This window comes from Cyprinus carpio, chromosome B22 (genome assembly GCF_018340385.1).
Source record: "Cyprinus carpio isolate SPL01 chromosome B22, ASM1834038v1, whole genome shotgun sequence".
NCBI classification, from domain to species: Eukaryota; Metazoa; Chordata; class Actinopteri; order Cypriniformes; family Cyprinidae; genus Cyprinus; species Cyprinus carpio.
In genome coordinates this window covers 27808581-27832846 of record NC_056618.1, presented here as the reverse complement: position 1 = coordinate 27832846, position 24266 = coordinate 27808581, and the positions used below count along the sequence as shown (strand labels likewise).

The following is a 24266-nucleotide window of genomic DNA, read 5'->3' as shown; positions in this document are numbered from 1 at the left end:
ATATTATATTATAACAACTATTCATTAATTTTTTTTCTCTTTTATGCATTTAGCAGACACGTTTATGTAAAGCACACCGTTTGAGCTCCAGAAGACTCGTACTATGTTGCATCATATCATTGTATTTGACTTTTTTTAATTATTGATGTAGACATAACACTTCACAGATATAATACAGGTCTAGTTGTCACACCAGCTTTCAATTAAAAAGACAAATAGTGTATTTAAAAGAGAGAGAGAGATTTATACACACGATTGATGGGTGTACATGAGGTTTAATGCTGTGTCCGAAATCGCTTACTCGTTCACTCATTCACTGTTCCCTATGTATGGACTTAATTTGAGTCCACTATGTGGGGAGCTGCGCGTCATTCTACTTCCTTTTTGGAGGCGGGTCTAGTTCTGTAAACATTTATACAACATGATGTGACCTGCAGCAGACTGCCGACCGTAAACCGCAGAGCAGGTAAAATATAACAGCGGGGCTGTTTTAAAAAGTTGAACAGAGCGAAATCCTATCGGTACGTACTGTGTACAAATAAATATGATTAGCTACATAAACTTGACTGTCATAAAGAGTCAATGTCACGAGTGGCGTTGTTGTCCGCTCATGACTAATGTCACAATGGATAGGAGCTGCGCAGTGAAGATTAACACTAGGCATGACGTGATGATTATGCTTTATCACTATTGACAGAACAGTGGCTAAATATATGCGGTCTTGGTTGGTTGTAACTGGCTACAGCTTCATTGTTTGTAGACGTCTCGTCTTCAAGACTTGCCTTTATTTATCAAGCAGTGGAGAACCAGACATAAACACAGGCAGTTCATGATGGCAGCAGATTCAGCAGTGTCTAACGGAGGAGAAGACATCCTTACTGAGAGCGACGATGATACTCTCAGGTACCTTTCTGTGTTATTAATAAAGAAAAGACATGTTTATTGAGAATGCGTCCACATTGGCCTTGTCATAATGTTTGTGTTTTTTGGGTGTGCTTGTTTTTAGTGGTCTTGACTTGACAGGCTTGTCATAATGTTTAAGGGGGCATATGAATAGTACTTTGACAAAAAAAATTAAAAAATAAGTATGTTTACTCACATGGGATGAAGACTGCACTCTGTTCAAAATGAAATACAAGCATTATGTAAGGCTGTACTGCACCATACCACTTTAAAAATCTAAACATTAATATATATATGCATCATACACCTGCTGACTTTGTAAATAGTTACAAAGGGGGGAAAAAACATGGCATCATACACAAAACGACTATTGTATTTCTACAGTGGCATTAATAACTCTTTGGCTATTAAGTGGGATTACCTCCAAGCCAGAAGGTGGCAGTATAGAGCATAAACAATTTTTATCTTTATAAATCTCTTTTTCAGTCCTGATGACCTGTCGGAAGTGTTAACGGCTGGAACCAAGGAGTCTCACGACAAAGCAGAGAACTCACCATTTGTCAAGGACTTCCTGAGGGGCCGAATCAAACGAGAACTTTTTAAGGTGAATCTAGTGTTCGTGGACTTTTGTAGAGTTTGATAAAATGGCCAATCTTGTTTTGACCTCCATTCTGTTGCTATTTTGTCCCCCAGCTTGGCACAGCTGCTCTGTATCACGTTTATTCAGCCATTGAGGAAGAGATCGAGAAGAACAAGGACCACCCCATGTTTGCCCCACTATATTTCCCCTCTGAGCTTCACCGGCGAGACGCCTTGGCCAAAGACCTGGAGTATCTCTACGGTGAAGACTGGGAGAGCAAGATCTCATGCTCGGCGGCCACGCAGCCCTATGTGGACCGCATTCATGAGGTGGGACGTGACGATCCGGTTCTTTTGGTCGCTCACGCTTGGACCCGCTACATGGGTGACCTTTCAGGAGGGCAGATTCTGAAGAAAGTGGCTCAGCGGGCTTTAAAACTGCCCCCTACTGGCGAGGGAGTGTACTTCTACCATTTTGAAGGCATCCACAACCCCACGTCCTTCAAGAGGCTGTACCGCAGTCGGATGAATGAGCTGGAGGTGGATGCCGAGACCAAGAAGAAGCTGCTAGACGAAGCCAACCTGGCATTTAAATATAATTTGGAAGTAAGAGAATTATCAAATATGGCTTCCTTTGATCCAGATCTTTTAAAGGAACAATTCACTTGTTAATGAAAAATGTACTAACCATCAAGCCACCCAAGATGTATATGAGTTTGTTTCTGATCTTTTAAAGGAACAATTCACTTGTTATTTAAATTTGTTGTTAACTAATGGAAACTCTGCAGTGAATGGGTGCCGTCAGAATGAGAGTCCAAACAGCTGATAAATACATCACAATAATCCACAAGTAATCCACACAACTCCAGTAAATTTGGATTATTGTGATGTTTTTATCAGCTGTTTGGACTCTCATTCTGACGGCACCCATTCACTACACAGGATCCATTAGTGAGCAAGTGATATAATGCAAAATTTCTCCAAATCTGTTCTAATGAAGAAAAACACTAATCTACATTTAAGATGGCCTGAGGGTGAATACTTTTTCAGCGAATCTTCATTTGTGGGTGAATTATTTTAACTACATCTATGTGCATTTAAACAATGTGTTAATAGTAATTTTTGAACTTCATCAGGTATTCACTGAGTTGCAGGAGATTGGGAAAGATATAAAAGAGGAAGTGCAGGACATTGGCTTTCATGCACATGGGGATATGGGTGGAGACATCAGTAAATGCCCCTACTATGCTGCCAAGATGGGTGAGTTGTTAGCGACACTATGTTTTTTAATATGTGGTTTTGTAGTATGTAAATTTGAAATGTTTTGATGTTTTAACTCAACTGCTTCCCTCGTTTTCTGTCTAGCGGTGAGTGCAAACACAACCTATGCATGTAATTTTGCCAAGATGCTGCTTGGACAGTCCACAGTACAGGTGATTCTGGCCACATGTGTCGCTGCTGTCGCTGGATTGGCTGCTTGGTACCTCATGTGATCACCTTTACCTGAGTCAGCCAATCAGAAATGAAAATAGCAACAGCTGGGCTTCAAAGTGGAAATCTTTTGCTCACTGGGCCACTTTGTGAAAATATTGCTGCTGATCATATAAATGTGTAGTCACTGACTGGACTTTTAATCCATGCCACTTATCTGTATTATATACAATGCTTTTAAAGGAGATGTGACAGTCTGTATCCTGTTTTCAATCTCAGTCAAGAGTGTAAGTACACTTTTAAGGGCATGCTAGTAGACATTGGAGCTGCTTAAAATTAAACTATTATTGCAAGAACTGTTTCTTTGACCATTTGTGATTGCAGTTGCACATTGTAATACACATTGTTCATTAAAAATAATCAAGTACATCACTGGTGCAGTGAATAAATCATAAGAGTGCCATCTCTTCAGATTTCAATGTCCATGTTTTACCAAACCACAGGAGAGTAGAGAGTGTTTGTCTTTAACTAAAATATTCCCATATTTATCTGCTACACATAAAATTAACTGGAATTATAGTAATTCTATAACTTATTTCTAAACCATGTAATTAATGTCAAAGCTACGATGTCTGAAGCTTTGTTTGCCTGAAAACTAATGACTGCTTCAGTAACTGATTCAAATGAAGCGAACTTCAGCGCCGTTTCCTTTACATTATAATGCGTTACCATTGCCTTTTTTTCTAGCTCAAATGAACTTTGCCCATTCAATAACAGTCTAAGGACTGAGATAGAATTAAAATAGACAAATCAAAGATTTAATTTGTTTGATTTATTTTACTTATTTTAGTGGTAGAACACCAACACAAATGAATGACTCTGACAATGGCCATGATTTGTATACAATAAAATAAAACAAAGAATCATTTGCAGAACCAGATGTGAAACCAGCAGCTGTAATGGAACACAGCCCTTTGGAAGGTGCCACTAGATGGCCAAAGCATAAACAGTGTTGAAAAGCTTCCAGTAATGAACCTTTTTCCAATACTCTAGTGTTGAAAGCTTCGCTTCACTTCACCTACACTAGCTCTTTTCTAGTTAGATAACTGATGCTGTTGTAACACTTCCCAATCTCATCTAAAGGGGAAAATATAAAACGAAATCTACAGCGGCCTACAACTGCAAAACACAGTTGCTACACCAACAACAAAACGTGATACAATGTAAACAATATACAAATAGAAAGTGTAGGTAAATAAATGCAAATTCATGTAATTATCTTGCTGTTTTTCAAAACTGATTTGTGGCTTTACTCTAATTTTCATCCATTTTCTAACGCTGCAAGAACCCTTATATACTTTAAATGAAATAGAACAAACTGATATGATGTAATTTCCAACAAAATCAGGCTGAAACAAAATTCGTTTCCCCAGTTCATTACTCATTCCACAGAGGTCAGACAGGGGAACAACATCCAAAACAACAAGTTAGTAGCAACATGAATACACTGGAGTAATGAAAAGCTGAGCTGGTACAAAAGTTTCTGCACCTGTACGATCGCTCACTGAGAGACTTTAAAGATTCGGAGAAGGCATTTATTGTTGTGTTTAGGGGATGTACGCATGATCGGCGTGACACATTCACATTAATCCACACCCCGCCTCCAGCAGCGCGTGGGTGTTGAAACATTCAAAAACAGTATACCGTCACTCAGCCTTTTCAAACTTCTTAGCTCCCATATGAAGAACGAAAAAGAACTTCGTTTAAAGTATATCGGGGCCATAAACATCTGTATTTGTCACTGAGGTGTAAAATGTAGCCAAAACTTTTGCCGCAGAAATAATATACAAAGTCGAGTGAAATCCTGACTTGTATAGAATCATGCTCTTATTTTAAATTTAGCACAGTGTGACATTTATTTGCTACTATTTTTGCTACTTTAGAGATGCTCAGTCTTAATGCGAGTATCGCCTTCCAGACACTTTTTGCACTCTTCCTCGCTCAATTTCCTGAAACCTATATTCATGTCTTTTATGGCTTTCCTATAGGTTTCATATGAACACACAGTTGAACTTTTGCCTTTAAAGTCTTTATACATCATCATGATGGTTACATTGCTTGGTAAATATCGTCTGCTTTCGGCGTGTTCACATTTACAGTCACTGATAGTTGGGTTGAACGACTGAATGTGTTGGTGAATTGGCGTCAGATCTATTTTATTGGGAGGTGGGTGTCGCCCTCTGCGGTCTGGAGGAGGAACGGCACCGGATTTGTTGCCTGTCACGCTGACAATCACTCTGTCGTTTTTCGGATGGTATCCCAGTGTGGTTAGGTAGAAGGTTTTGCAGACTTCTTGAGGTTGCCCGAGGCTGTTATTTAGGTGATACTGAAAAGTCTTGTTGCGTCTGCTGGGACCTCCCGTCGTGAAACGTGTTTTCAGTGATTGGGTAACTGAGTGAAATACAAAAGTCCATTTGTCGCTGTGTGACATGTCCTTATAGGCGTTAAATATTTCTTTTCTTCGAACATGTGGGATCTTCTGCGTACATTTCTTTCCACATGTAGGTCCACAGGGTTTGCCCATCTTTGGTGCCTGTTGTTTTTCTATTTGTATCGGACAGGATTCTTCATCCTTGTATGTCATTTCATCTTCTCCGCTCCCACTGTATGTTTCCTGTTTAACAGAATTGACTTTGAAAGTGCCAAGTTTCTGCACTGTGCAGTTTGTTGATCACTGATATGAAAAGATTGAATCAGCTAAATCTAGGGATGAATTATTTTGATATTGGACTTACCAAATTAGATTAATTTTTCAAATGGGTTTTTTTCCCAACCATTTTTTGTTTTATATTAAACACACAAACCATTTATTTATAACCGTTACTACAATAAAACTCTTAAGATAACAGTAAGCAACTGACAATGTTACCTACCACTTTTATTCTCGTTTCCGGACAAGATTGAAGATCACTTTCCGGGGAAGTTAATGACCTCAAATCTTCAACTGGACATTGTTCTGGACTTAAAAGGTTAGTCTCCGTGATCTCAGAAACATTGTTTGCTTTGAGATCTTGCACCATCCTCATAATCTTCTTCTGCTGCTCCATTAGAATTTCTTGTTTAGTTAATATGTCATGGAGAAGTGCTGAAACAAACACAGGAATTGCAAAGTTCACCACAATACCCATGCTATGAAATTAACATTACACTTAGGGCTGGGTTTTCACACAAATTTCACGATCTGATTCTGATTCACAAGCTTGCGATTCGATTTGACATCCATTATCTTAGATATATCCGGTACAGTACATGCCAGATCTTCCTGTTTTTTTTTTTTAAAGGCAGTGGCTACTTGCACTAAGTGTAAACAGCAATTAGATACTATTTACACCAAGTAAAAATAGCATATTTTCTTAGCGACAGATGCTATTTACACTAAGTGAAAATAGCAGTATTTTTAGCGATTTGTTATTTACACTAGATGCAATCTATAGGTGCTAAACTAGGTGCTAGCTATAGATTCCATTTACACCATGTAAAAAATTGCAGGATTTTCTGCTATTTATACCACTTATTGCAAATAGTGGCAATTACCTCCACCTTAGCATTGTAGTAAATTATAAAACAGTATGCAATAATAACGGTGTCGGGTCGATTGAATCAAGAAGACTATAACTTGCGTTTTACCATCTGCGCCACTGGAGCTGTTGTTTACTGATCGTCTTTTGTAGTGTTGACTAGCCCATTCACACGCTGGTGGGCGGAGTTAGTGTAATTAGCTTCTACCAACAAAGTGGGCTATTTGCACTTTTTTTTTTTATATAAACATTTAAATAGTGGCTGTCATAAAAACTTGACAAATTTATTCATACTATAAACATTAAAGTTATAATGAATGTTATATATTTCATATATTTATAAAATGCTCCTCTCTAGTCACCGAATATGTGTCTTCTGATGTAAATGTGACGTTACGTGACATTGTTACAAGCTGTTATATTGATGTCTTTGTGCGGTTTAAACACTTATTGAGCGATTACATGAGACAGGATACTGATTTCGTTACGTTTTTTTTTTTTTTTAATAGCTTCAGCTGTTTATTGATGTTTATTTCAAGGTGAAACTGGTATTAAGGCGGAGGAGATGATCAGTTCACATTCGCTTCATGCTGCTGTTTCCTTGAACTGAGGTGCTTCAGCCATCTGTCGCTCCACATTAAACAGCACCAAAACTGCATTTATCGCTAGATGATTGTTTTATATTAGATTGGTGTTGGTTTTTAATCGGAGACTTTGATTTATATCAAACGTAAACACAAAGCTTATTGTGACTTATTGGATGGGATGCGCCACATTGTTCCGTTCATTATTAAAATAGAGAAGTTTCTATTTTTACCCAGCCCTACTTACACTAGCAGTGAGTAAATGTTAGAAAACAGAAGTGAATCTTACAGGTTAAGAATGGATCATAGCTTGAGAGGCTTTTTCTCTGGGGTCTGGGTGTTTCGTGATGCCGCGGTGACTGTGCCGGTTGTTCGGGAGACTGTACACTTGTGTCCTGTGGCCATGTCACTTCACTCTTATGTTCTGTGGTGTCTTGTGATGCTCTGTCAGAACTACTTGTTCGCCGCGGCTGCTGGGAAATCTGGCGAGGCAGCAGAGTATTTTCATGCCACTCAGAGCCAGGACTTATCTCCAACAAGGATGGTCTCGAAGTTTCCACAATCTGTGTCACACCCGGGGACTGACTTTGACTTTGTCCTACAGCACTTGGTTGTAGCTCATTAGACGCCGAACAAATCCTTTTGGACAGCAGATATATTTGAGGAGCTTGTGGGAAATTGTTTTTTAGGGGTGTGGTAGCCTCCTCATCACGGTCATAATCATCCAGTGGGCACATGTCTCGTCTTTAGCGAAGGCGAGAAATTGAATGATTACCAAATTTGATGAAGCGAGGGTGGCATGTTAATGTGAAAACACTCTTCAGTAAAATATTCCCATTGTGCAGTTCAAAAAGAAATTTGCATGTTAATTTGTGGAACTGCACATTGATACAAGGACCTGTTAGGAAACAGGTCTGTGTTAAAGAATTAGATAATATAAACAGTCTTACTTTATTTTGCATTTCGGTGGCATCAGGGAGTATGACTGGAGTTTGGTCTGCTGTTCTGCAAGAGGTAGCTTCTGGCATGCTTCACTATAATTATCTATGAAAGACAGAATTACAAAATCAGAACAATTCAAAAAGTTGTTTACCATTTTACCTTTTTAATCAAACACACACCACTCTTCACCCAGATTGCAGGCACAACCTCCACTTCTTCAGTGTCAACAAAACCGACAATGTGGTACATGATTTCTGCAAGCAAAACACAAATGTGGATAAACAAAGTATTTTAAAAGAAGATAATACAAAGGGAAATACATAAATACTGATTGCGACTTTAAACCGATTAGATGTCATACTTACTAGTGGAGATGGTGTCCAAGAGTAGCTCAAAATGTCCAATTCTGGGGGGAGAGAAAATGAAAACACAAACACACACATTTTCAATGAAAGTTCTCCAAGTAATTTTCACAATGAAATCCAGATATTAGGTCTAAGTGAAATCACAGCTAAGCTGAATCAATACAGAGTGTACACCACAAATTCTGAACCACACAACTTATTGAAATGTTCAAAAAATAAGATAAGCAATGCATTGGCGAAGTCACTCATCGATTAACAGAATGACAGATTTGCTAAAATGCAAACTGCAGCAGATAAAAGCATGAAATTATTATACATTTGTTCGGTAAGACAACCTCCGACAACACATCATCTAAATTCTGTTGCTTTCCATTTTAGTCTTTCTTCCAGACCCTTGGTTTTCTGGCAAACTCAGCTGGGACAAAACATTTACAAATCCTTCTCTCAAGCCATTTAGCTCTCTATCAAGAGAATCTAGGCAGTCTGAAAGGGAAGTTGGTTTAGTGACACCACAAAAATAAGCAATCAAAACTGGTCTTATAATAACACGATCTGAAGAGATTAACTTTTAAACAAAGGCGGACCATCTATATTTAGCTGTAACTTGAATACATGTGTTTCTTTTTTTTTTTTTTTTTTTTTAGTTTTACCAAGGGAGTAAAATATTCCCAAACAGTGTAACCCGCCGCCTGATAACTTTTCCAACACATAGTGATTTGTTGTACTGAGCAATGAATGTCCATCTTTCCGACTGTACTTCAGGTATAGACGGGGTGCTGTAAGAGCAACCAAAGAAAAACAAAACTCCTTCAACGCCATCTTTGGTTGGCCTCTTTCCAATCTGAGAATGAACTCGTTCTTCTAAAGATTCAAGCACATTATTGGCTCTTTTAGCAGCTTTTTTCGCGTGTTACTTCGCTCCCCATAAGCCCATGGTGTTTCCACTGCAGAATAATAATTCTAGCAACGCTAGCATAAAACAAACAAAGTCCACTCAGAGAGAAGAAACGCACGTGAACAGTGAATCAGGTGACGCGCTGTAGAACAGTGGGTGAAATCTGCGTGTTAGCTGAGATTTAAAGAAACGTTGACTTACCTTTAAGTGTTAAAGCTGCAGTTTGAGGTTCACCTCCAGACGGTGTTGTTGTTGTGGGTCGTTTGCGTGATTCGCGAGGGACGCGTTCAGTGGATTTTCTGTGGGTTGCTTAGCAACTGAATACGTCGACCGCGCCACCTGCTGTCCTGGAGTACAACATTCTCAAGTGTCGTGAAGTCTGACTGGGTTTATGGTTTCTGTCAAAAACTAAAAAGGCTACAGGTCTGTGTTTCACACGGTCTGTGGTATAACATTTTTTCCATGACATAAAATACACCAGTAATGCCTCATTTAATTTTTTAAGGATTTATGTGTCTTGAAGAAAGCAGTTGCTAACAAGTGGATAAATGGGACACAACAGAGGCTGTCTGGGACTTTAAACGCCATGATGGTAAACACTCACTTATTCACTTTCACAGCCCCACTGTGTAAAGTTGCAAAACATTTCAACCTTGTATATTTGCTAAACTTGTATAAGCTTAACAGCGGTGCAACCGTGGGACAGTAGGCAACGGTGTTAATTTGTGAAGATTATCATTCAGTGCTGGGAAGGTTACTTTGGAAATGTAACAGGTTAAAAGCTAATAGATTACAAGTTACCCTGTTTAAAAATGTAGTGTAACTATTTCAGTTACTTCAGTTGCATTAGAAGAAATCTAACTGATTACATTTGATGATTTTTCTAAATTTCTAACGAATGTTTTCAACTGTTAATCGTTTTCAAGAATGTAAAGCCGGCAGGGTTAACCTTACACCAGACTTTCTTTACTAGAGTTTTCATCCGTTAGTCTTTTTCTTGAATGTGAATTTGGGAGTGTTTATCTTATTGAAGTGTTTTTATAATCGTTTCATTTTAGATGCACTGCAGGTAGAGGTAGTACACCGCGGGCAGTAAGACCACAGTGATGCCCGTCTGCATCAGTTTGAGTCTAGAAAGCGCACGCAGGCCTCTGATAGCCGGAAAAGTGTAAATTGGACTGTACTTCCTCGAGGCAAGGTCAGAGCAGAAGGCCGCAGGTTGGATCTGCACAGTGACTGTGATGGGCGTCCGTCGACCCACATGCGCCAGGTCACGGCTGTACTGCACACCAGAGTTTGAGATCAGTCCTGCACGGTGACACCCATAGAGAGGGAGACGGGAGATGCGGATTAATCGTGCCGACATCATCTGAGGAGACAGTAACCATGGTAACGATTAGTGATGGGCGCTTTCGAAGCACTGCTTCGTGACGCTTCGAAACTTTTGTGACTCGTTTGTTTAGAGACAGTGGTTCGGAGAGCGTATCAAAGGGCCAAAGTCACGTGATTTCAGTAAACGAGGCTTTGAGTCAAGTCAGAATCGAAATTTCAATGGTTTTCTGTTGAGGGGCGATTTTTGTGAACCCGTGAATCATGCGAGTTCATTGAGATCGCCTCGCAGCGGTTAACCTACGGTTTTTACCTGATCAGTTTCATCAGTTTGTAAAAATTTTAAAGAGACATTTCTGTAACTAACTCCTGGTTTCACAAACCAGGCTTAGGCCTAATCCCAGACTAAAATGTAAGTCTGAGCTGTTTCAACTGAAAGAAACCTGCACTAACCGATCTTAAAATATGTCAGTGCCTTTGTTTTGTCTCAAGATGCACACCAGTATTGCTTTTTCTTCTAAGACATGTTTATAAAAACTACTTAAATAATGTCCTAATTGAACTATTGCCTAATCCTGGCTTAATCTAAGCCCTGTGTGTCAAACCAGGCCTAAAAGGATGAGTAGTAGTCAATAGTGTCTTACTGGCCTCCATTTGCAAGCTTTCTATAAAACAAACAAAACAAGTAATATTATAATTTAATTAAAAAAAAAAAAAAAAAAAAAATTCATATTTAATGTTTTTATATATATATATATATATATATATATATATATATATATATATATATATATAACATTTAGTGTATTATACTTTAAATAAAACATTTGCAATTAATTTGTAACTGCCTTTTTCACAATTGGTGTTTCGAGCTTCGAAACAGTGAATCATTTTGAGATGCATTTGATTGAATTGATTCGAAGCTTTGAACAGGTTCGTTTTTCCCGTCGCTAGTAACAATACTTATTAAAAGGAAATACGCTTAAATTGACTAGATAATATAACATACTTGCTTAAAAATGCATTAACCAGGTTTATCCTGTGGGTATTATTAGAGTAAGATAACGTTACTGGCTGTCAAGGGCAATACTTACGTGAACTCAGATTGAGGATATTTGCTAGTGTTTCATGCGTCTACAGATTCGACCACGAAAGAAAATACACAAACGATAGCAAATTAATTCAATAAAATGTCAACAATTAATGCAGCTTTGAAAGCACTTACATCTCCACAAGTTCAGTGCACTGCAGTGCTTCTGTGAAGCGGGATACAAAAAGTCAGGCAGCGGAACTTCAAATTAATAGTCCTTGTGTCGTTTTCGCAATAAAATAACTTAACATGCTTTTAAAATGTAAAACTGTTTTCAATTGTAAAATTAAATAAAATAATACAATACATTATTTTAGTTGCCTTTTTTATTTCTTTTTTTTTAGTTTCCTTTTTGTTTATTTTTTCTTTTTTCTATTCTTTTATGAGGTGATTTTTTTGTATAAAAGGTATTTGAGTGTGGTATTATTTTGAATTAAGGTTTTTTGAAGATAGTGTTATATAAACAAAAAAGTGAATGAAATGTATTAAAATTAACAATGTATTTATTTTTGAAAGCACTTACATCACACAAGTTCAGTGCATCGCGCAGACTTCAAAATAAAGGCCTCTTCGTTGTTATTGCAATGAAATAATATAATATAAACTTACTAAATTAAAAATGTTCTGAAATTTAAAAACAACAACAATAATAATAAATAAATAAAAGGGGAAATTTACTTATATTAGGCCTAACCAAAAATATTTTAAACACATGAACTTTTATGTCATAGTCGTGTTGTTGGGAAGTTTCCACCACCTGGCTGGCATTGCGTCAGATAACGTTAGTTATTATATTATAGAGATCTTGCGCTTTTTGTTCGTCAAGCAGCTTGAAGGGTTATCGGTACGCAGTGTAAATACATTTACTTAGGCTGTCATTAATAGCAGTTAATGCTGTTTATTGTGCTGAGGTCAGCAGTCAATCTGGTCACGCGAGCGATTTCGAAAAAAACCCGTGATGTCATGATAATTCTGCCAGTTCATTAATGCAAGCAGGTTTGTGACACACAATGAATGACGGGAGGCTGAACACTACAGTATCAACATCTGGATGACCCTCGCGACGCGGATGTCGTCTGAAAGCATCGACCGAGCGGAAACCAGCTGATGCTACATGTGTATTGATCACCGATCGGTTATTTGCAATAACAGCGCTCGTGTGTTTGTAGGCTCGCTTTCTCGCCATGCTTCAGTTTGGAGACGAGCTCACGCTGTTCTCTGTCGTCTTCGTCGTGGTTCTGCTGGGAACCAGGAGCGCCGTCTGGCCCACGGTGCTCACGGCCTCTCTCTACCTCTTCCTGGTGATGTTCCGGTTCCCGCAGGTCCCCTCCAGCCGGGCCAGACAGGTGCTTCGGCCCGCGTCCGGAGCGTCAGCGGTGGCGCACCGCGGCGGGGGACACGACGCCCCCGAGAACACCATCGCTGCTATACGGGCGGTGAGCATCTCTTTCATGGTTTAGTGCTTAGATATGTTTTTCTTCTTCTCGTGGCAGTACTGATTTAGCAACTTAAATTAAGCAACCGAAGCTTATTATTTTTAAAGACCACACATAAAGCGATAAAGCATAAACATCACTGACAGAAGCGATGCTCGATTTGTGAGCGAATCGTTCTTTTGAGTCGGCTCTTTTAAATGAATCTTTTCAGCTTGTTCCAATGAATGGGTTTTTAAAGAATCAAATATAGCGGTTCACTGGCTGATTGAACAGAGAATCGTTTCTTTCAAACAACTCCGACTCGCTCAGTGTGTAGCAATGTAAACAGTGTGATTGTTTATAAAACAACATTTACATGCATGCGTTTACCAGACACCTTTCCCCACAAAGCGACGTACAAATCATGAGCATAGAGCCAACAACATTCACAGTATATACAAAGTATAATTTATATGAATTATATAAAATATATTGCATTTACATATTCATTTTATGGAATATTTCTGTGAGCTGAACTGAGATGCTAAAAAGTCAGAAAGTAAAAAAAAAATCTTCCAAAAATGCGTATCTAGATTTTACGTTTTTTTATTTATTTTTTTATTGTATTTTTTTGCCATTCCTAACTTGCTTCTCGCGTTTTAAAAATTTAAGTAGGCTATATAATATAATTTTACTGCACATTTTTTAATATACATTTTTTTTTTTTTTTTTTACACCAGCAAATGTTCTTTAACCTCTAAAGCTAATTTCTTGTACCTTTCGCACATTGTGAAAGCATTGTTTTAACTTTGGTTTTGTGGCATTATATCCCACACTAGGGATGTCAACGATTAATCGATGATCGATTAATTGTCGATAAGAGATGCAATCGATTAAGGCTGTCGACGGTCAGTTAACCGATTTACTGTTGGGCTGCGTGCGGCTCATGCGCAGAACACGTGCGAGCGGCTATGAGTGACGGTGACGGTATAAAAGCATCATCATTCATTCACAATGTACAAATTAAGCTTTTAATGTGATTTAAACTTTAAAGTACATTAAAATAGAAACAACATAAAAGGTCTTCAACATAAAAAAGCAATAGAAATGTAGTAACTAATAATTTCATCAGATAACTGTTTCATATCGTGCGCTTTGCAGGGCTGCCGGACACAGGATAGGTAGTCTATTCATTCCTACAACTTGTTAATTCGTTCCTGTGACTTATTAATTTGTGGCAACTGTCCATGTTTCATTAATTTTGTTTCCTAAATAACCCATGATTTAAGTGAAATAAGGGAACAAATTAATAAATCGAACGAATTCTTAATTCATTAAATCTTTAATTTCCCTTCCCATGTTTACCACAGCAGTAAGAGATGCGAAAACAGTTATTAAAAGTGAAATATAATAAAATAAACCTGCGAAATAAGAGGGTTAGACTGTGAAGATTTAGGAAAATAAACAATGCCTATATGTTATTGAATTTGTGGAAATTCGTGACCAACCGGCAAACCAGAACAAAGCCGCGTAAATGAAGGCTATGGGCTCGAGCGCATCCAGAGGCATGGTCGCGATCTAAGAGTTTCCTATTATTCCTCTAATAAACAAAGCTTTTATACCACATTTGTCATAACCAGAGCTTATAATTTGTAAATAAATAATTGCTGGATTCAAAACAGCGATTAATAGGCGCTGTGTGACCGACACAGACAATACGTTTTCCCGGAGCATTCAGTGATGTCACTAAACGGTGACGCCGAGCATCGTTCACAAGTTTCTGCATGGACCTCACTCTCAAGCCCTGGGACAAAATGGGATGCGTTAAGGAAAATGTATAGCCTATGTAACTTAAGTAATAGGCCCAACATAAAAATAACAATTTGTTTTCAGAATTTTTTTTTATTTTTATTTATTATTTATTTTTTTTTAAATATGCGAAATATATCTGACTTAATTAAGATAACGGATTTAAAACAGAAGTGTGGCAGCGCTCCATAAGTTAACGGAAAGAAAAGAAAAAGGATGACAACGCATTCTGTTTGTTTGCTTTATTTTACAAGAGCACAAACCTTCTGTTTTTATTGTGTGCGCACAAATGAAAGGAAACACTTCTGCGGAAAAGGTTTTTTTTTTTTTTTTTTTTTTTTTAATGTCTCAGCTGTTTCGATCGCGCCGGAGCCTGCTGCACACGTATATTCTAGCGATTCAAACTTACATCGCAGTCTGTTCATTATCAAAATAAAATAGTCAACTAAACATTTAAAAGGTTACACTGGTCAGTTTAAATAGACCGTAGTATACCGGTTCACTCTGCTATTATGCCAAGGACGGTTTGCTCATGTGAAGAGGATCATCTTTTCCGTCTATAGCCTATGCGAATGCGTGTTAAGTACAAGCCTAGTTTACATTATAAATAATAGTTTAACATTCAAATACATTGTGAATATGGAAACATTTGGATTTGTGCCGAATGAGACATGAGCAATAACCTCCAAATAAATCTAGCTAAAGCTGCGCTCGCTCGTCCTCGTCTGCAGGCATGCACTGTCACGATCTAATGCACTGTATGCCGGATTTTTAAAAACAAATAGGGCTAACGGAACGCAAAAATTAAAAATCTGACATTTTCTAGGACAGAGTCCAGCAGGATCAAATTCATGTGAGCAACAGTGTGTTTTGGTGCAGCAGCGCCGATGGAAGAGGTTCACTTAATGTGCAGCGCAGTCACACAGTTACGTTTGGGATAATTTTATTTTAAATACCATAATGTCAGTTGAAAAAAATTGCAATTGTGTTTTAAAATACAACAACGAGCACCACAAAACCATTTAATGAGGCGCGTTCAGCGGTCTCCGTGCAGGGAAACAGTCAACAAACTAAAATGACCTCAAAAGTATGGCGCGCTCTCTTCATTTTATCAAATGATCATAATCACATCTGTTCATTTTACAGTCCTGCTACTAGCATTTTATTCAGACTAAAACCCCTTTAATTCAAGTGAGAAAGCGTTGTGTGTGTGTGTGTGTGTTTGTGTGGCTTTTGCACATCCTGTCATGCCGGTGACTGCGTGCCTGCAATAGACGCATTTTGCAGCAATAAGGTTAACGATTAATCGATTAATTGATCGTTAATTTAAACGACGATCGATCATGGAAATAATCGAAATTTGACATCCCTATCCCACACCAAGCATTGGTTTCTTCCTCTCTTTTCTAAATGAAAGGCGAGTGAGAATGGAGCCATGGGTGTGGAGCTGGACCTGGAGTTCACGGCGGATGGGGTTCCCATACTGATGCATGATGACACCGTGGACCGAACCACAAACGGATCGGGACCGCTGAGCAAGCTGCTCTTCTCCGAACTGCGAAAACTGGACGCAGCGGCCAAACACAGATTCAGGTTTGACTGGAAGAAAGACCGCCTCGTTTCATACATAGGGTATAAATGAGCAAGACCAAGTTAGAGACAGCAGGTGGTATGTTTTTGTTGGTTGCGAGCAGTGACCTTTTCCGAGGTGAGAAGGTTCCAACGCTGCAGGAGGCTGTAGAGGAATGCATCAAGCGCCAGCTGACCATCTACTTTGACGTCAAAGGTCATCCAGATGAGGTACTGACAACTGTCCATTATTGGTGGGACTATTTCTTGTCCACAGGTTTTCTCAAAGATCTTGCTTAACAAGAACTTGATTTACAGTGGCGGCCAAAATTATGTTTTCAAATTGCCACAGTTCTTCAGGATTGAGTCTGTCTCAGTTTGTTGTGTTTCTTCGTGTCATTCCAGACAGACTGGATGATGACGAGGACAGGATTTCTGTGTGGAGCACTGACTGTAGTGCAAATAAAAATCTCACTGGATTATCACAATGAATGTGTGGAAATGTAAACTGATATCTCTTACTGACACACTACAGTAAAAACTGACTTCAACCATTTTCAGCTGGTGAAAATACTAGTGTTCTAATAATTTTGGCCACCAATGTGTGTGATTCTTGCATTAGCTGACCAATATGTTAATGCTTTCATGTATCTGTTGTCCACAGGCAGCTGCGGCACTGAAAGAATTATTCCAGAAGTATCCAGTGCTCTACAACACAAGCATCGTCTGCTCATTTGAGCCCAAAGTCATCTATAGGGTAACACAATCCAGCCCGACTGCACTTCCTCATTTTTTGACAACTGTACACTAATATAAAGGTGTATTGGCTGATCTTTTCCAGACGCGGCAGGCGGATCCTAATGTGGTGACCGCATTGACCCATCGGCCGTGGAGTCTGAGTCGGTTTGGCGACGGGACGCCGCGGTTCTCATCCGTGTGGAAGCACCACTGGATGCAGGTGTTGGACGTGCTCCTGGATTGGGCCCATCATCACCTGCTGTGGAACCTGTGCGGAGTCTCCGCCTTCCTGGTGCAGAAGAACTTCGTCTCGCCGTGAGTCAACATGTCATTATTGCTGTTTTTAGATCATCACTGTGAGGCCATGTCATTATGTGCATTACATTACTGCAAGGTGTTTAACACACCTACCACAAGTCCTAAAATAAATTCTGCATGTCTGTCAGTTACAGAAAAGCAACTGCTGCATGTGACCGCTGAAATGGGAGTTGTGTTAAAAGTGACCGCTGTGTGGTTGTGTTTAAGCACTGACTATTATCCTTCACCACCCTAAGGGGGCCGCTCACACAGAACACGTTTTTCCATTCCAATGCGATACTTTTCCATTGTTTTTCTATGTAAATAGGCGTTGGACGGACGTGCAAGACCACTGCGCTCGCATTTGGTGTCTTTTGCAGCGTCTTGCACATGAACGCCGCATTTTTAAGAGGTTAAAAGTATTTCAACGTTTACATGTAGCGCATACGCGTATCAGTGTCAATTCAAAAACAGTGGACCAATCAGAAGACTCCGGGGGCGGGGCAGGCGTCACAAGCTTTTGAACATGGTTGTACCTGCATGAATGGTCATGTGACATCTGTTTTCGGTTGTGTAGTGTGGATGGAGATCGGTTCTGAAACGCAGTGAAAACGTTAGTGTAGATGAGGATCTAATCATCAGCGCCATCTACAGTATAGGAGTATGTACTGCACTTTAAAATACTCTGTGTTTTTTGTCCGTAGGGACTATGTGCAGTACTGGGCAGCCCGAGGCGTAGAGGTGGTGGGCTGGACGGTGAACACGGCTGTGGAGAAGCAGTACTACGAGCAACTACTGAAGATCACCTACATCACTGACAGTCTCGTAGAGGACTGTGAACCTCACTACTGAAACGCCACCTCGTACAATCAATAGTTTGGGCCTTTTATAATTCAAGCTACTAAACTGTCCTACTTCACTCAACATATTGAAGTATGTGTCTGTAATGAATTGCTCTGTTTTAGGCAGCATGCCGTAGAGACTTGAAATTTACAGGGTAACCGAGTGCTTTCATTGTGTGAGATGTATAATACGGGAGATGTAAATATCAGTGTTCGAATGTACTGTACACACCCACTCAGGTGAGCCAATTTGACAATAGAGGTATTATATCATTATTTTATTCCCATCTTAATGGCATTATTCATTGAAGAAGGACATTTATGAGGAAAGTAAGGGGGATTTATTCAGTAGACCTGCTACTTTTTTACTGCTGCTTGTGTAGAAACAGCACCGTAGCTACAAACTATTTAGGCTAATGTATATTTAGGCTTTACTCTCATTCATGAAAAATAGATAGTTGAGTATTCCTTCCTATTTGGGTTAATTTCATGTTTAAGAGTCTGGTATTGATAGCTAATGAACAAGTTACATGTAAAACAACACTCTGTAGTCATGCCTACTTTAAGAGGGGTCAAGAAATGTAAAAGCAATAGGTCTTGATCTGAGGTAAGATCTCGGGCAGCTATCAAACCCCAACCTTATGTTGGATACATGAATACTAATTCAGGATTACTTCAAATAGTGGCATGTTTCTGTTTTCTCTGGTGGTAATACTTAAATAAAACTATTAAATTCTTAATTTACAGCCATTTTGTCCCAGTTGTTGCATTTCAAGGACTGTTGTACAATGGTGTTGTTTAACAACCACCTCAGACGGGGTTTTCTCTCTTTTTTTTTCTTGTTATATTCAATCATATTAGTTTAAAGAGTGAACGGTGTAACTTCAGTACCTGCATCGCAGATTAGGGAGATTAACAGTATGGTTGGACCCACACAAACTGTTAATGTGTACCAAGTAAAGCCTGGCCGCTGCCCACGTGGTGCGTGAAGCGCGTCGCAGCGGCGCACATTTACGCACCCCGTGGTCTTTAATGCGCGCTCGTCTTACGGTACACTTTAATTCGTTCAAATTAACACAATACATTGTGCCATATTTTACAGACTTCTCTGAAAGTGTAGCATACTAACTACCATTGTGCTGCTTAATTGTTCATAATGTGTGGTTTTAATAACAAAATGAGCATCAGCTACATTACAATGTAAATGTAAAATACATAAAATGTGTAAATGTTCAATAATTATATTTATATTTTAATGTTATAATATTTATTTTAAGTTTTACAAACAAATCTAAATTAACATTTCAAATCGTATTCATAACCATATATATATATATATATATATATATATATATATATATATATATATATATAATTTTTTTTTATTTATTTTATTTTTTGCTGAAATTTGAGTGATCGGGTCCTGTTGCATAAAACAAGTTTACCAAGTAAGACAGGCTTATTTTCGTTAGTCTGACACTGTCCATTGATTTGGTTCAAAATTAGTCAGACCAAATGAATTAAGCCTGGATTGTTTGTTAAACTCGTTTTATGAGATCGTGTATTCTACGCAGTGTTGCGTTGTGATTACATAACGACGTCATCGCGCAATGACATCACAGCGTCGTTTACATTTAGCAGACGCTTTAGTAACTCTCCCTTCGCGCGGCCTGACTTCATCATTATCGCGCGGTCGTTCCTCCTCAGGTGTATGTTTGATGAAGCCCGTGTTTAGAGGGTACACAGCGCCGGTGTGATGGTGTCCACAGGGTGACTAGGTGAGAGGTGACCCCGGGCGTGCGTCGCGGGGGCGTGCCGTGACGTCACGGAGGAAGGCTGTGATCTGAACGTCCGAGATTACAGTAACAGTCCAGACCAGACTAAGAGCTCAGAAAGTCTCCGCGAGTGACCCCCGACGCGTGACCAGGGCAGTAAACGCTCTCAACCTTGACTGACCTCATACACGCTCGCTTCAGTCCCCTGCACGGCAGATTAACGGTCAGGATCGCCGCTCGCTTCCACGGTGGCTGCGTCAAGAGAGCTCGGTCGTGGAGCGGGATCGCGTCACGTATTCCGGCGTGCATATAACCGTGACAGTCGCGCGGACAGATCCGTAGAGCTCGCGTGGATCCATCGCGCCGCAGGGGTTCCTCAGAGACCGTCTCTCACATGATGTACACAATAACCAGAGGTCCCAGCAAACTCGTGACACAACGGAGAACAGGTACAGTGTAACCAGCACGCATATCAGGTCACTATATAGACAGTGCATCACTTATTTCACCCTAGTACGTTATAGCAGATATTTCAGAACAACCACGTGCTTCTCTTTCATATATTAACAGATATTGTTTCTTGCAGGCCCCACGCAGCAGATTGAGAGCAAAGCGAACGACCTGAAACAGAAGCAGAGCCACTGGCTTGTGTCGGAGTGAGTGATGATAACATGTGTGTGTAATGCGCGAGCTCAGACTGACCTCTTCGCGTGAGTTCGGCCGCTCAGGGGGACTTAAAAATGACTGAACTGCGCCTTTAAAAACGCCCCAGCGTCGCCGTCTCGTTTATAAGCTCAGCACACTTGAAAGTATCCGTGGCGAACAGGCCGGCCTCGTTTGTAAACCGGGACGTCCCGTTTTTACGCGTTTACCTTAGTAGCTTATGCTTTTTTCGTGCGCCGTGTGACCTTGCGAGTGCGGCGCGTGCACGAGAGCGCGTGGATTGTCGGCGTGTTTGAAGACTGTGTCGCGATTCGATTCGTATTTATGCCTGTATATATATATAGAGGTTAGTAACTAATCTTTTGGGGTTATGTTATAATGCGAACGCATGCTTGTCACATCCCCTTTATATATAACGTTACTCCTACAAGGACGTTGTGCTGCTTGCCAGGCTGGGGACCGTGTCGCGGGACGTTTTACGACACGCGTCGGGTTTGTGTCTGTCCTTCACCTGTTGGAGATGTCGCTTGTTTTTAATTTCTGTTGCTCTTACTGCTGATATAATAAACAAACGGGTTTCATAACGCGTCGCTGTTACTATAGAAACGACGTTGCGTAAGGGAGGAAGTCACGTTATTTGGAATTAAAGGAACAGTTCACTCAAAAAATGCGCGTTTATCGTTAGAATCCTGTATGGATATTCGTACACGTTAAAGAATGTGCTCTCTTCCACGAAATGCATGTGAATGTTTTTATTATTATTATTAATATACAATTCCTTTATTTAAATTATGCAAATGAGAGATGAATGCACTGTAAAAATTAGTAGGGATTAAAGGAGACCAAATGTAAAAATCCCAGACCTTATTACTGAAAACCCATATTGATCTGTTGTTCGCAGCTCACCAGCACCTAAGATAGTATTTCACCGGCTGAACGGAAAGCGGTTCCACAGACCAAGCTCTCCAAAAGCTGAAAACACTACTGAGGGATTCACCCCAGCACACGAGGAAAATGTTCGGTTTGTTTATGAGGGTGAGTTCATTTTCCAGAACACCAGTGTTGTTTTTTCCTTGATCACTGAGACCTTGAGGAGGGCCAAGGCTGGGGCAAGAAGTTGCCGTGACCTCAATGAACTTTGACGTATTCAAGGCTCTCAAGTAACTTGATGTTGTCACAACCTTGCTGCTTGTCCAAGAGTTTAATCATGTGCAGACTAAAGTTGTGAATGACTATGGTTCAGACTCTCATAAATGTACTTGGGGAGGCAAGTTCAGCAGAGTTTGTGTGAAAAAGGGCAGTTCTTATCTTCAGGAGGAGGGTGTTTGAGTGCAGGCCAGGCTCCGCCTCCAGCGGCTGATGCAATGGCCCTCAAGGGCAGTTTTTAGGCCCTTTTGTACAATGACAGGCAATGAGGCTTAATGTTTTCTAAAACTGCTTCACAGTCAGTAGAAGAGAGCTGTGCGAGCCGGTAAAATCTTGCAACCGGTTTAGGGAGTGTAAAGGAAGCAATTATAATTGGTAAAAGGTGTCCAAAAGTTTGCCAAGTATGCCAAGTTGCTAACGAGATGATCATGTTTTTCTAGATCTAAACTGTTCTTATGTTGTGATACATGATATTTTGAGATAGGACAAAACATTTCTTTTTAGTTTGTATACCTCTCTATTAATTTTTTTGGATCACTGAATTAAGGATTTTAAAAGACGTTTGTTCACAAATGAATCGTTCAGGCTTCACAATGAGGCATTCATTGAAAAGAATCAACTCAAATGAATGATTCACTAACAAATTAGACATCACCATGACTTGCAATTTTTAATCTACACGAGAGCAATGTATAGTTTCTGCAGATTTTATGAAGATGTAAGACTTCTTTTTTTTCAAAGAGCCATTTAAGTCCAAATTTAAGTAATAAATTAAAGGGAGCATAATACGTCAATAGATTTTCTGATGTAAATGTCTAGAAAGCACAATGTATTAGCAAAACTTTAAAGCTTGAAACACAGCTTCCTACAGATTTTCATTACTTTCTTTTTACTCACTTTACAAAAAAGCACATTTATGGTATAAGAATAACTTAAACTGTGTCTTCTGGTGACGCTGCGAAAAGACACACACTAGCAAGTCTTGTTTTGATAAATTGATCAAAATGAAACGTTTAAAACAAATATCTGCCAGTGGGCTCAACAACCTAATTCAAAGGGAAAACAAGTTTCTTACTCCCCTGACAGATACGAGTTCTTTGATTCAAGCATAAACGCACACTTCTAATCATTTTTTTTTTTTTTTTTTTTTTTTTTTTTTTTTTTAGAAAACAAGACTTCATTTTGCAACTCAAGTAAATGTATCTTGATTTAAGGATGTTTGAATATTTTTGTTTTTTTTTGCAAAGCATGCAACATTTATTGCCATGACTATGAATTATAGACTTTATGCTCTGATTTAAGACCTTTTTAAGTGGAAGACTGAATAAAGACCCATAGAAACCATGATATAGCTGCTGAACTACTTTAGCAAAGCATAACTAACTAGTAAATTGTATATTATGTATTTTCACTGTATATATAATTAGTAATTCTATACTGATACAATATCTTCTGATTGCAGCTTGGCAGGAGGTGGAACAGAAGCTCGGAGAGGGATCCCAGCCGGAGAACGGGAAAGGCCCGGTGCAGTACGCAGAGAGAAGCCCCAATCCCGGCATGAAGAGTCAGTCTGGGACTTATCCTATTTACTTTCTTTAAGCGCTGAAGAGACCCGATGCCTCTATTTTGCTGACTTGTTCTCTATTTTGAAGGCCTCTTCTGTCTTTAGGATACACAAATTCAAATTATCCATGTAAAAATTAAAATAAATCGTCTTAAAAAAATTAAAAAGGTTTACTCACCTTCATGCCATTCCAAACCCGTATTCATGTGTTTCTGGAGCACAGAAGGATCTGTTGTGAAGAAAAGCAGCTTCCCTGCTACAAAAGGGATAAAAAGTGCATATATTTTGTGTGCTGTTGTTTAATTCAAATATGATACGATCTCAGAGAACTCACCCAGTCTCTGTTTTTCAGATTTTGTGCCTATTGATCTCGAGGAGTGGTGGGCCCAGCGTTTCCTGGCCAACATTGCCAACCTGTCATGACAGGTGCATGATGGGGCATGAGGAGATGTGGCTGACCGGTCCAGACTGAGGCAGTCCTGATGAGCTCAGGTGATCATGCGAGAGATGTGCACACTTCCTGTGGAACTGTTTGCCCAGCCGGACCCAGACTCTCTCTCATGCACACGGAAGATGAACAGATTTTTCTTCTGCTTTTCTTTCTTTGTTAGAATGTGAGATGTCTGTTTTTCTGGGCAGATCTTTGCAAAAAAGTGATGTTATAAAACAAAACAAAAAAAAGTCCAGTAAAAGTTTTTTTCAAGACCTCTTTGGTATGTGATTTTGTTCAGTGTTGGTCACATTTTGATATC

General features: G+C 39.4%; 4 protein-coding genes across 13 annotated transcripts; 3 read left to right on the top strand and 1 right to left on the bottom strand.

The window, feature by feature from the left end:
* The first annotated feature begins 321 nt into the window (after nucleotides 1-321).
* LOC109088911 (heme oxygenase 2-like) lies at nucleotides 322-3380 on the top strand. Of its 6 annotated transcripts, none has more exons than XM_042748788.1 (6): nucleotides 322-466; nucleotides 800-903; nucleotides 1390-1507; nucleotides 1597-2088; nucleotides 2619-2742; nucleotides 2848-3380. In XM_042748788.1, exons 2-6 carry the CDS (start codon nucleotides 830-832, stop codon nucleotides 2973-2975), a joined length of 936 nt encoding a protein of 311 aa, XP_042604722.1. In that variant the 5' UTR covers nucleotides 322-466; nucleotides 800-829; the 3' UTR covers nucleotides 2976-3380. The 6 variants fall into 6 exon arrangements, with proteins under 6 accessions (XP_042604722.1, XP_042604725.1, XP_042604723.1 ...); XM_042748791.1 differs by having other exon boundaries at nucleotides 361-466; nucleotides 797-903; XM_042748789.1 differs by having other exon boundaries at nucleotides 364-466; nucleotides 761-903.
* Nucleotides 3381-3725: 345 nt separating this feature from the next.
* On the bottom strand, nucleotides 3726-10225 carry LOC109088899. Of its 5 annotated transcripts, none has more exons than XM_019103041.2 (7): nucleotides 9479-10225; nucleotides 8383-8423; nucleotides 8197-8271; nucleotides 8026-8119; nucleotides 7365-7819; nucleotides 5847-6058; nucleotides 3726-5647 (listed from the first exon to the last, which is right to left on the bottom strand). In XM_019103041.2, exons 3-7 carry the CDS (start codon nucleotides 8264-8266, stop codon nucleotides 5645-5647), a joined length of 834 nt encoding a protein of 277 aa, XP_018958586.1. In that variant the 5' UTR covers nucleotides 8267-8271; nucleotides 8383-8423; nucleotides 9479-10225; the 3' UTR covers nucleotides 3726-5644. The 5 variants fall into 5 exon arrangements, with proteins under 5 accessions (XP_018958586.1, XP_042604720.1, XP_042604718.1 ...); XM_042748786.1 differs by having other exon boundaries at nucleotides 3726-5587; nucleotides 7365-7893; nucleotides 9479-10223; XM_042748784.1 differs by having other exon boundaries at nucleotides 3726-5587; nucleotides 9479-10223.
* Nucleotides 10226-12424: 2199 nt separating this feature from the next.
* LOC109088902 (glycerophosphodiester phosphodiesterase 1-like) lies at nucleotides 12425-19112 on the top strand. The gene is made up of 6 exons (XM_042748558.1): nucleotides 12425-13132; nucleotides 16338-16513; nucleotides 16615-16720; nucleotides 17154-17246; nucleotides 17331-17542; nucleotides 18229-19112. Exons 1-6 carry the CDS (start codon nucleotides 12881-12883, stop codon nucleotides 18374-18376), a joined length of 987 nt encoding a protein of 328 aa, XP_042604492.1. The 5' UTR covers nucleotides 12425-12880; the 3' UTR covers nucleotides 18377-19112.
* Nucleotides 19113-20023: 911 nt separating this feature from the next.
* On the top strand, nucleotides 20024-24219 carry LOC109088904 (MAPK regulated corepressor interacting protein 2-like). Its single transcript, XM_019103047.2, has 5 exons — nucleotides 20024-20590; nucleotides 20728-20797; nucleotides 21706-21839; nucleotides 23413-23514; nucleotides 23867-24219. Exons 1-5 carry the CDS (start codon nucleotides 20536-20538, stop codon nucleotides 23935-23937), a joined length of 432 nt encoding a protein of 143 aa, XP_018958592.1. The 5' UTR covers nucleotides 20024-20535; the 3' UTR covers nucleotides 23938-24219.
* Nucleotides 24220-24266: the final 47 nt, after the last annotated feature.

Coding starts and splice junctions, on each gene's coding strand:
- LOC109088904 (XM_019103047.2), top strand. CDS start 20,536: ATGATGTACACAATAACCAGAGGTCCCAGCAAACTCGTGACACAACGG. Junction 20,798..21,705: donor AGCCACTGGCTTGTGTCGGA/GTGAGTGATGAT, acceptor TGTTGTTCGCAG/CTCACCAGCACCTAAGATAG. Junction 23,515..23,866: donor CCCCAATCCCGGCATGAAGA/GTCAGTCTGGGA, acceptor TCTGTTTTTCAG/ATTTTGTGCCTATTGATCTC.
- LOC109088911 (XM_042748788.1), top strand. CDS start 830: ATGATGGCAGCAGATTCAGCAGTGTCTAACGGAGGAGAAGACATCCTT. Junction 904..1,389: donor AGCGACGATGATACTCTCAG/GTACCTTTCTGT, acceptor TCTCTTTTTCAG/TCCTGATGACCTGTCGGAAG. Junction 1,508..1,596: donor TCAAACGAGAACTTTTTAAG/GTGAATCTAGTG, acceptor TTTGTCCCCCAG/CTTGGCACAGCTGCTCTGTA.
- LOC109088899 (XM_042748784.1), bottom strand. CDS start 8,266: ATGTACCACATTGTCGGTTTTGTTGACACTGAAGAAGTGGAGGTTGTG. Junction 8,120..8,196: donor TGCAATCTGGGTGAAGAGTG/GTGTGTGTTTGA, acceptor TGTCTTTCATAG/ATAATTATAGTGAAGCATGC. Junction 7,820..8,025: donor CCACCGAAATGCAAAATAAA/GTAAGACTGTTT, acceptor CCTTCGCTAAAG/ACGAGACATGTGCCCACTGG.
- LOC109088902 (XM_042748558.1), top strand. CDS start 12,881: ATGCTTCAGTTTGGAGACGAGCTCACGCTGTTCTCTGTCGTCTTCGTC. Junction 13,133..16,337: donor CCATCGCTGCTATACGGGCG/GTGAGCATCTCT, acceptor TCTAAATGAAAG/GCGAGTGAGAATGGAGCCAT. Junction 16,721..17,153: donor TCAAAGGTCATCCAGATGAG/GTACTGACAACT, acceptor TGTTGTCCACAG/GCAGCTGCGGCACTGAAAGA.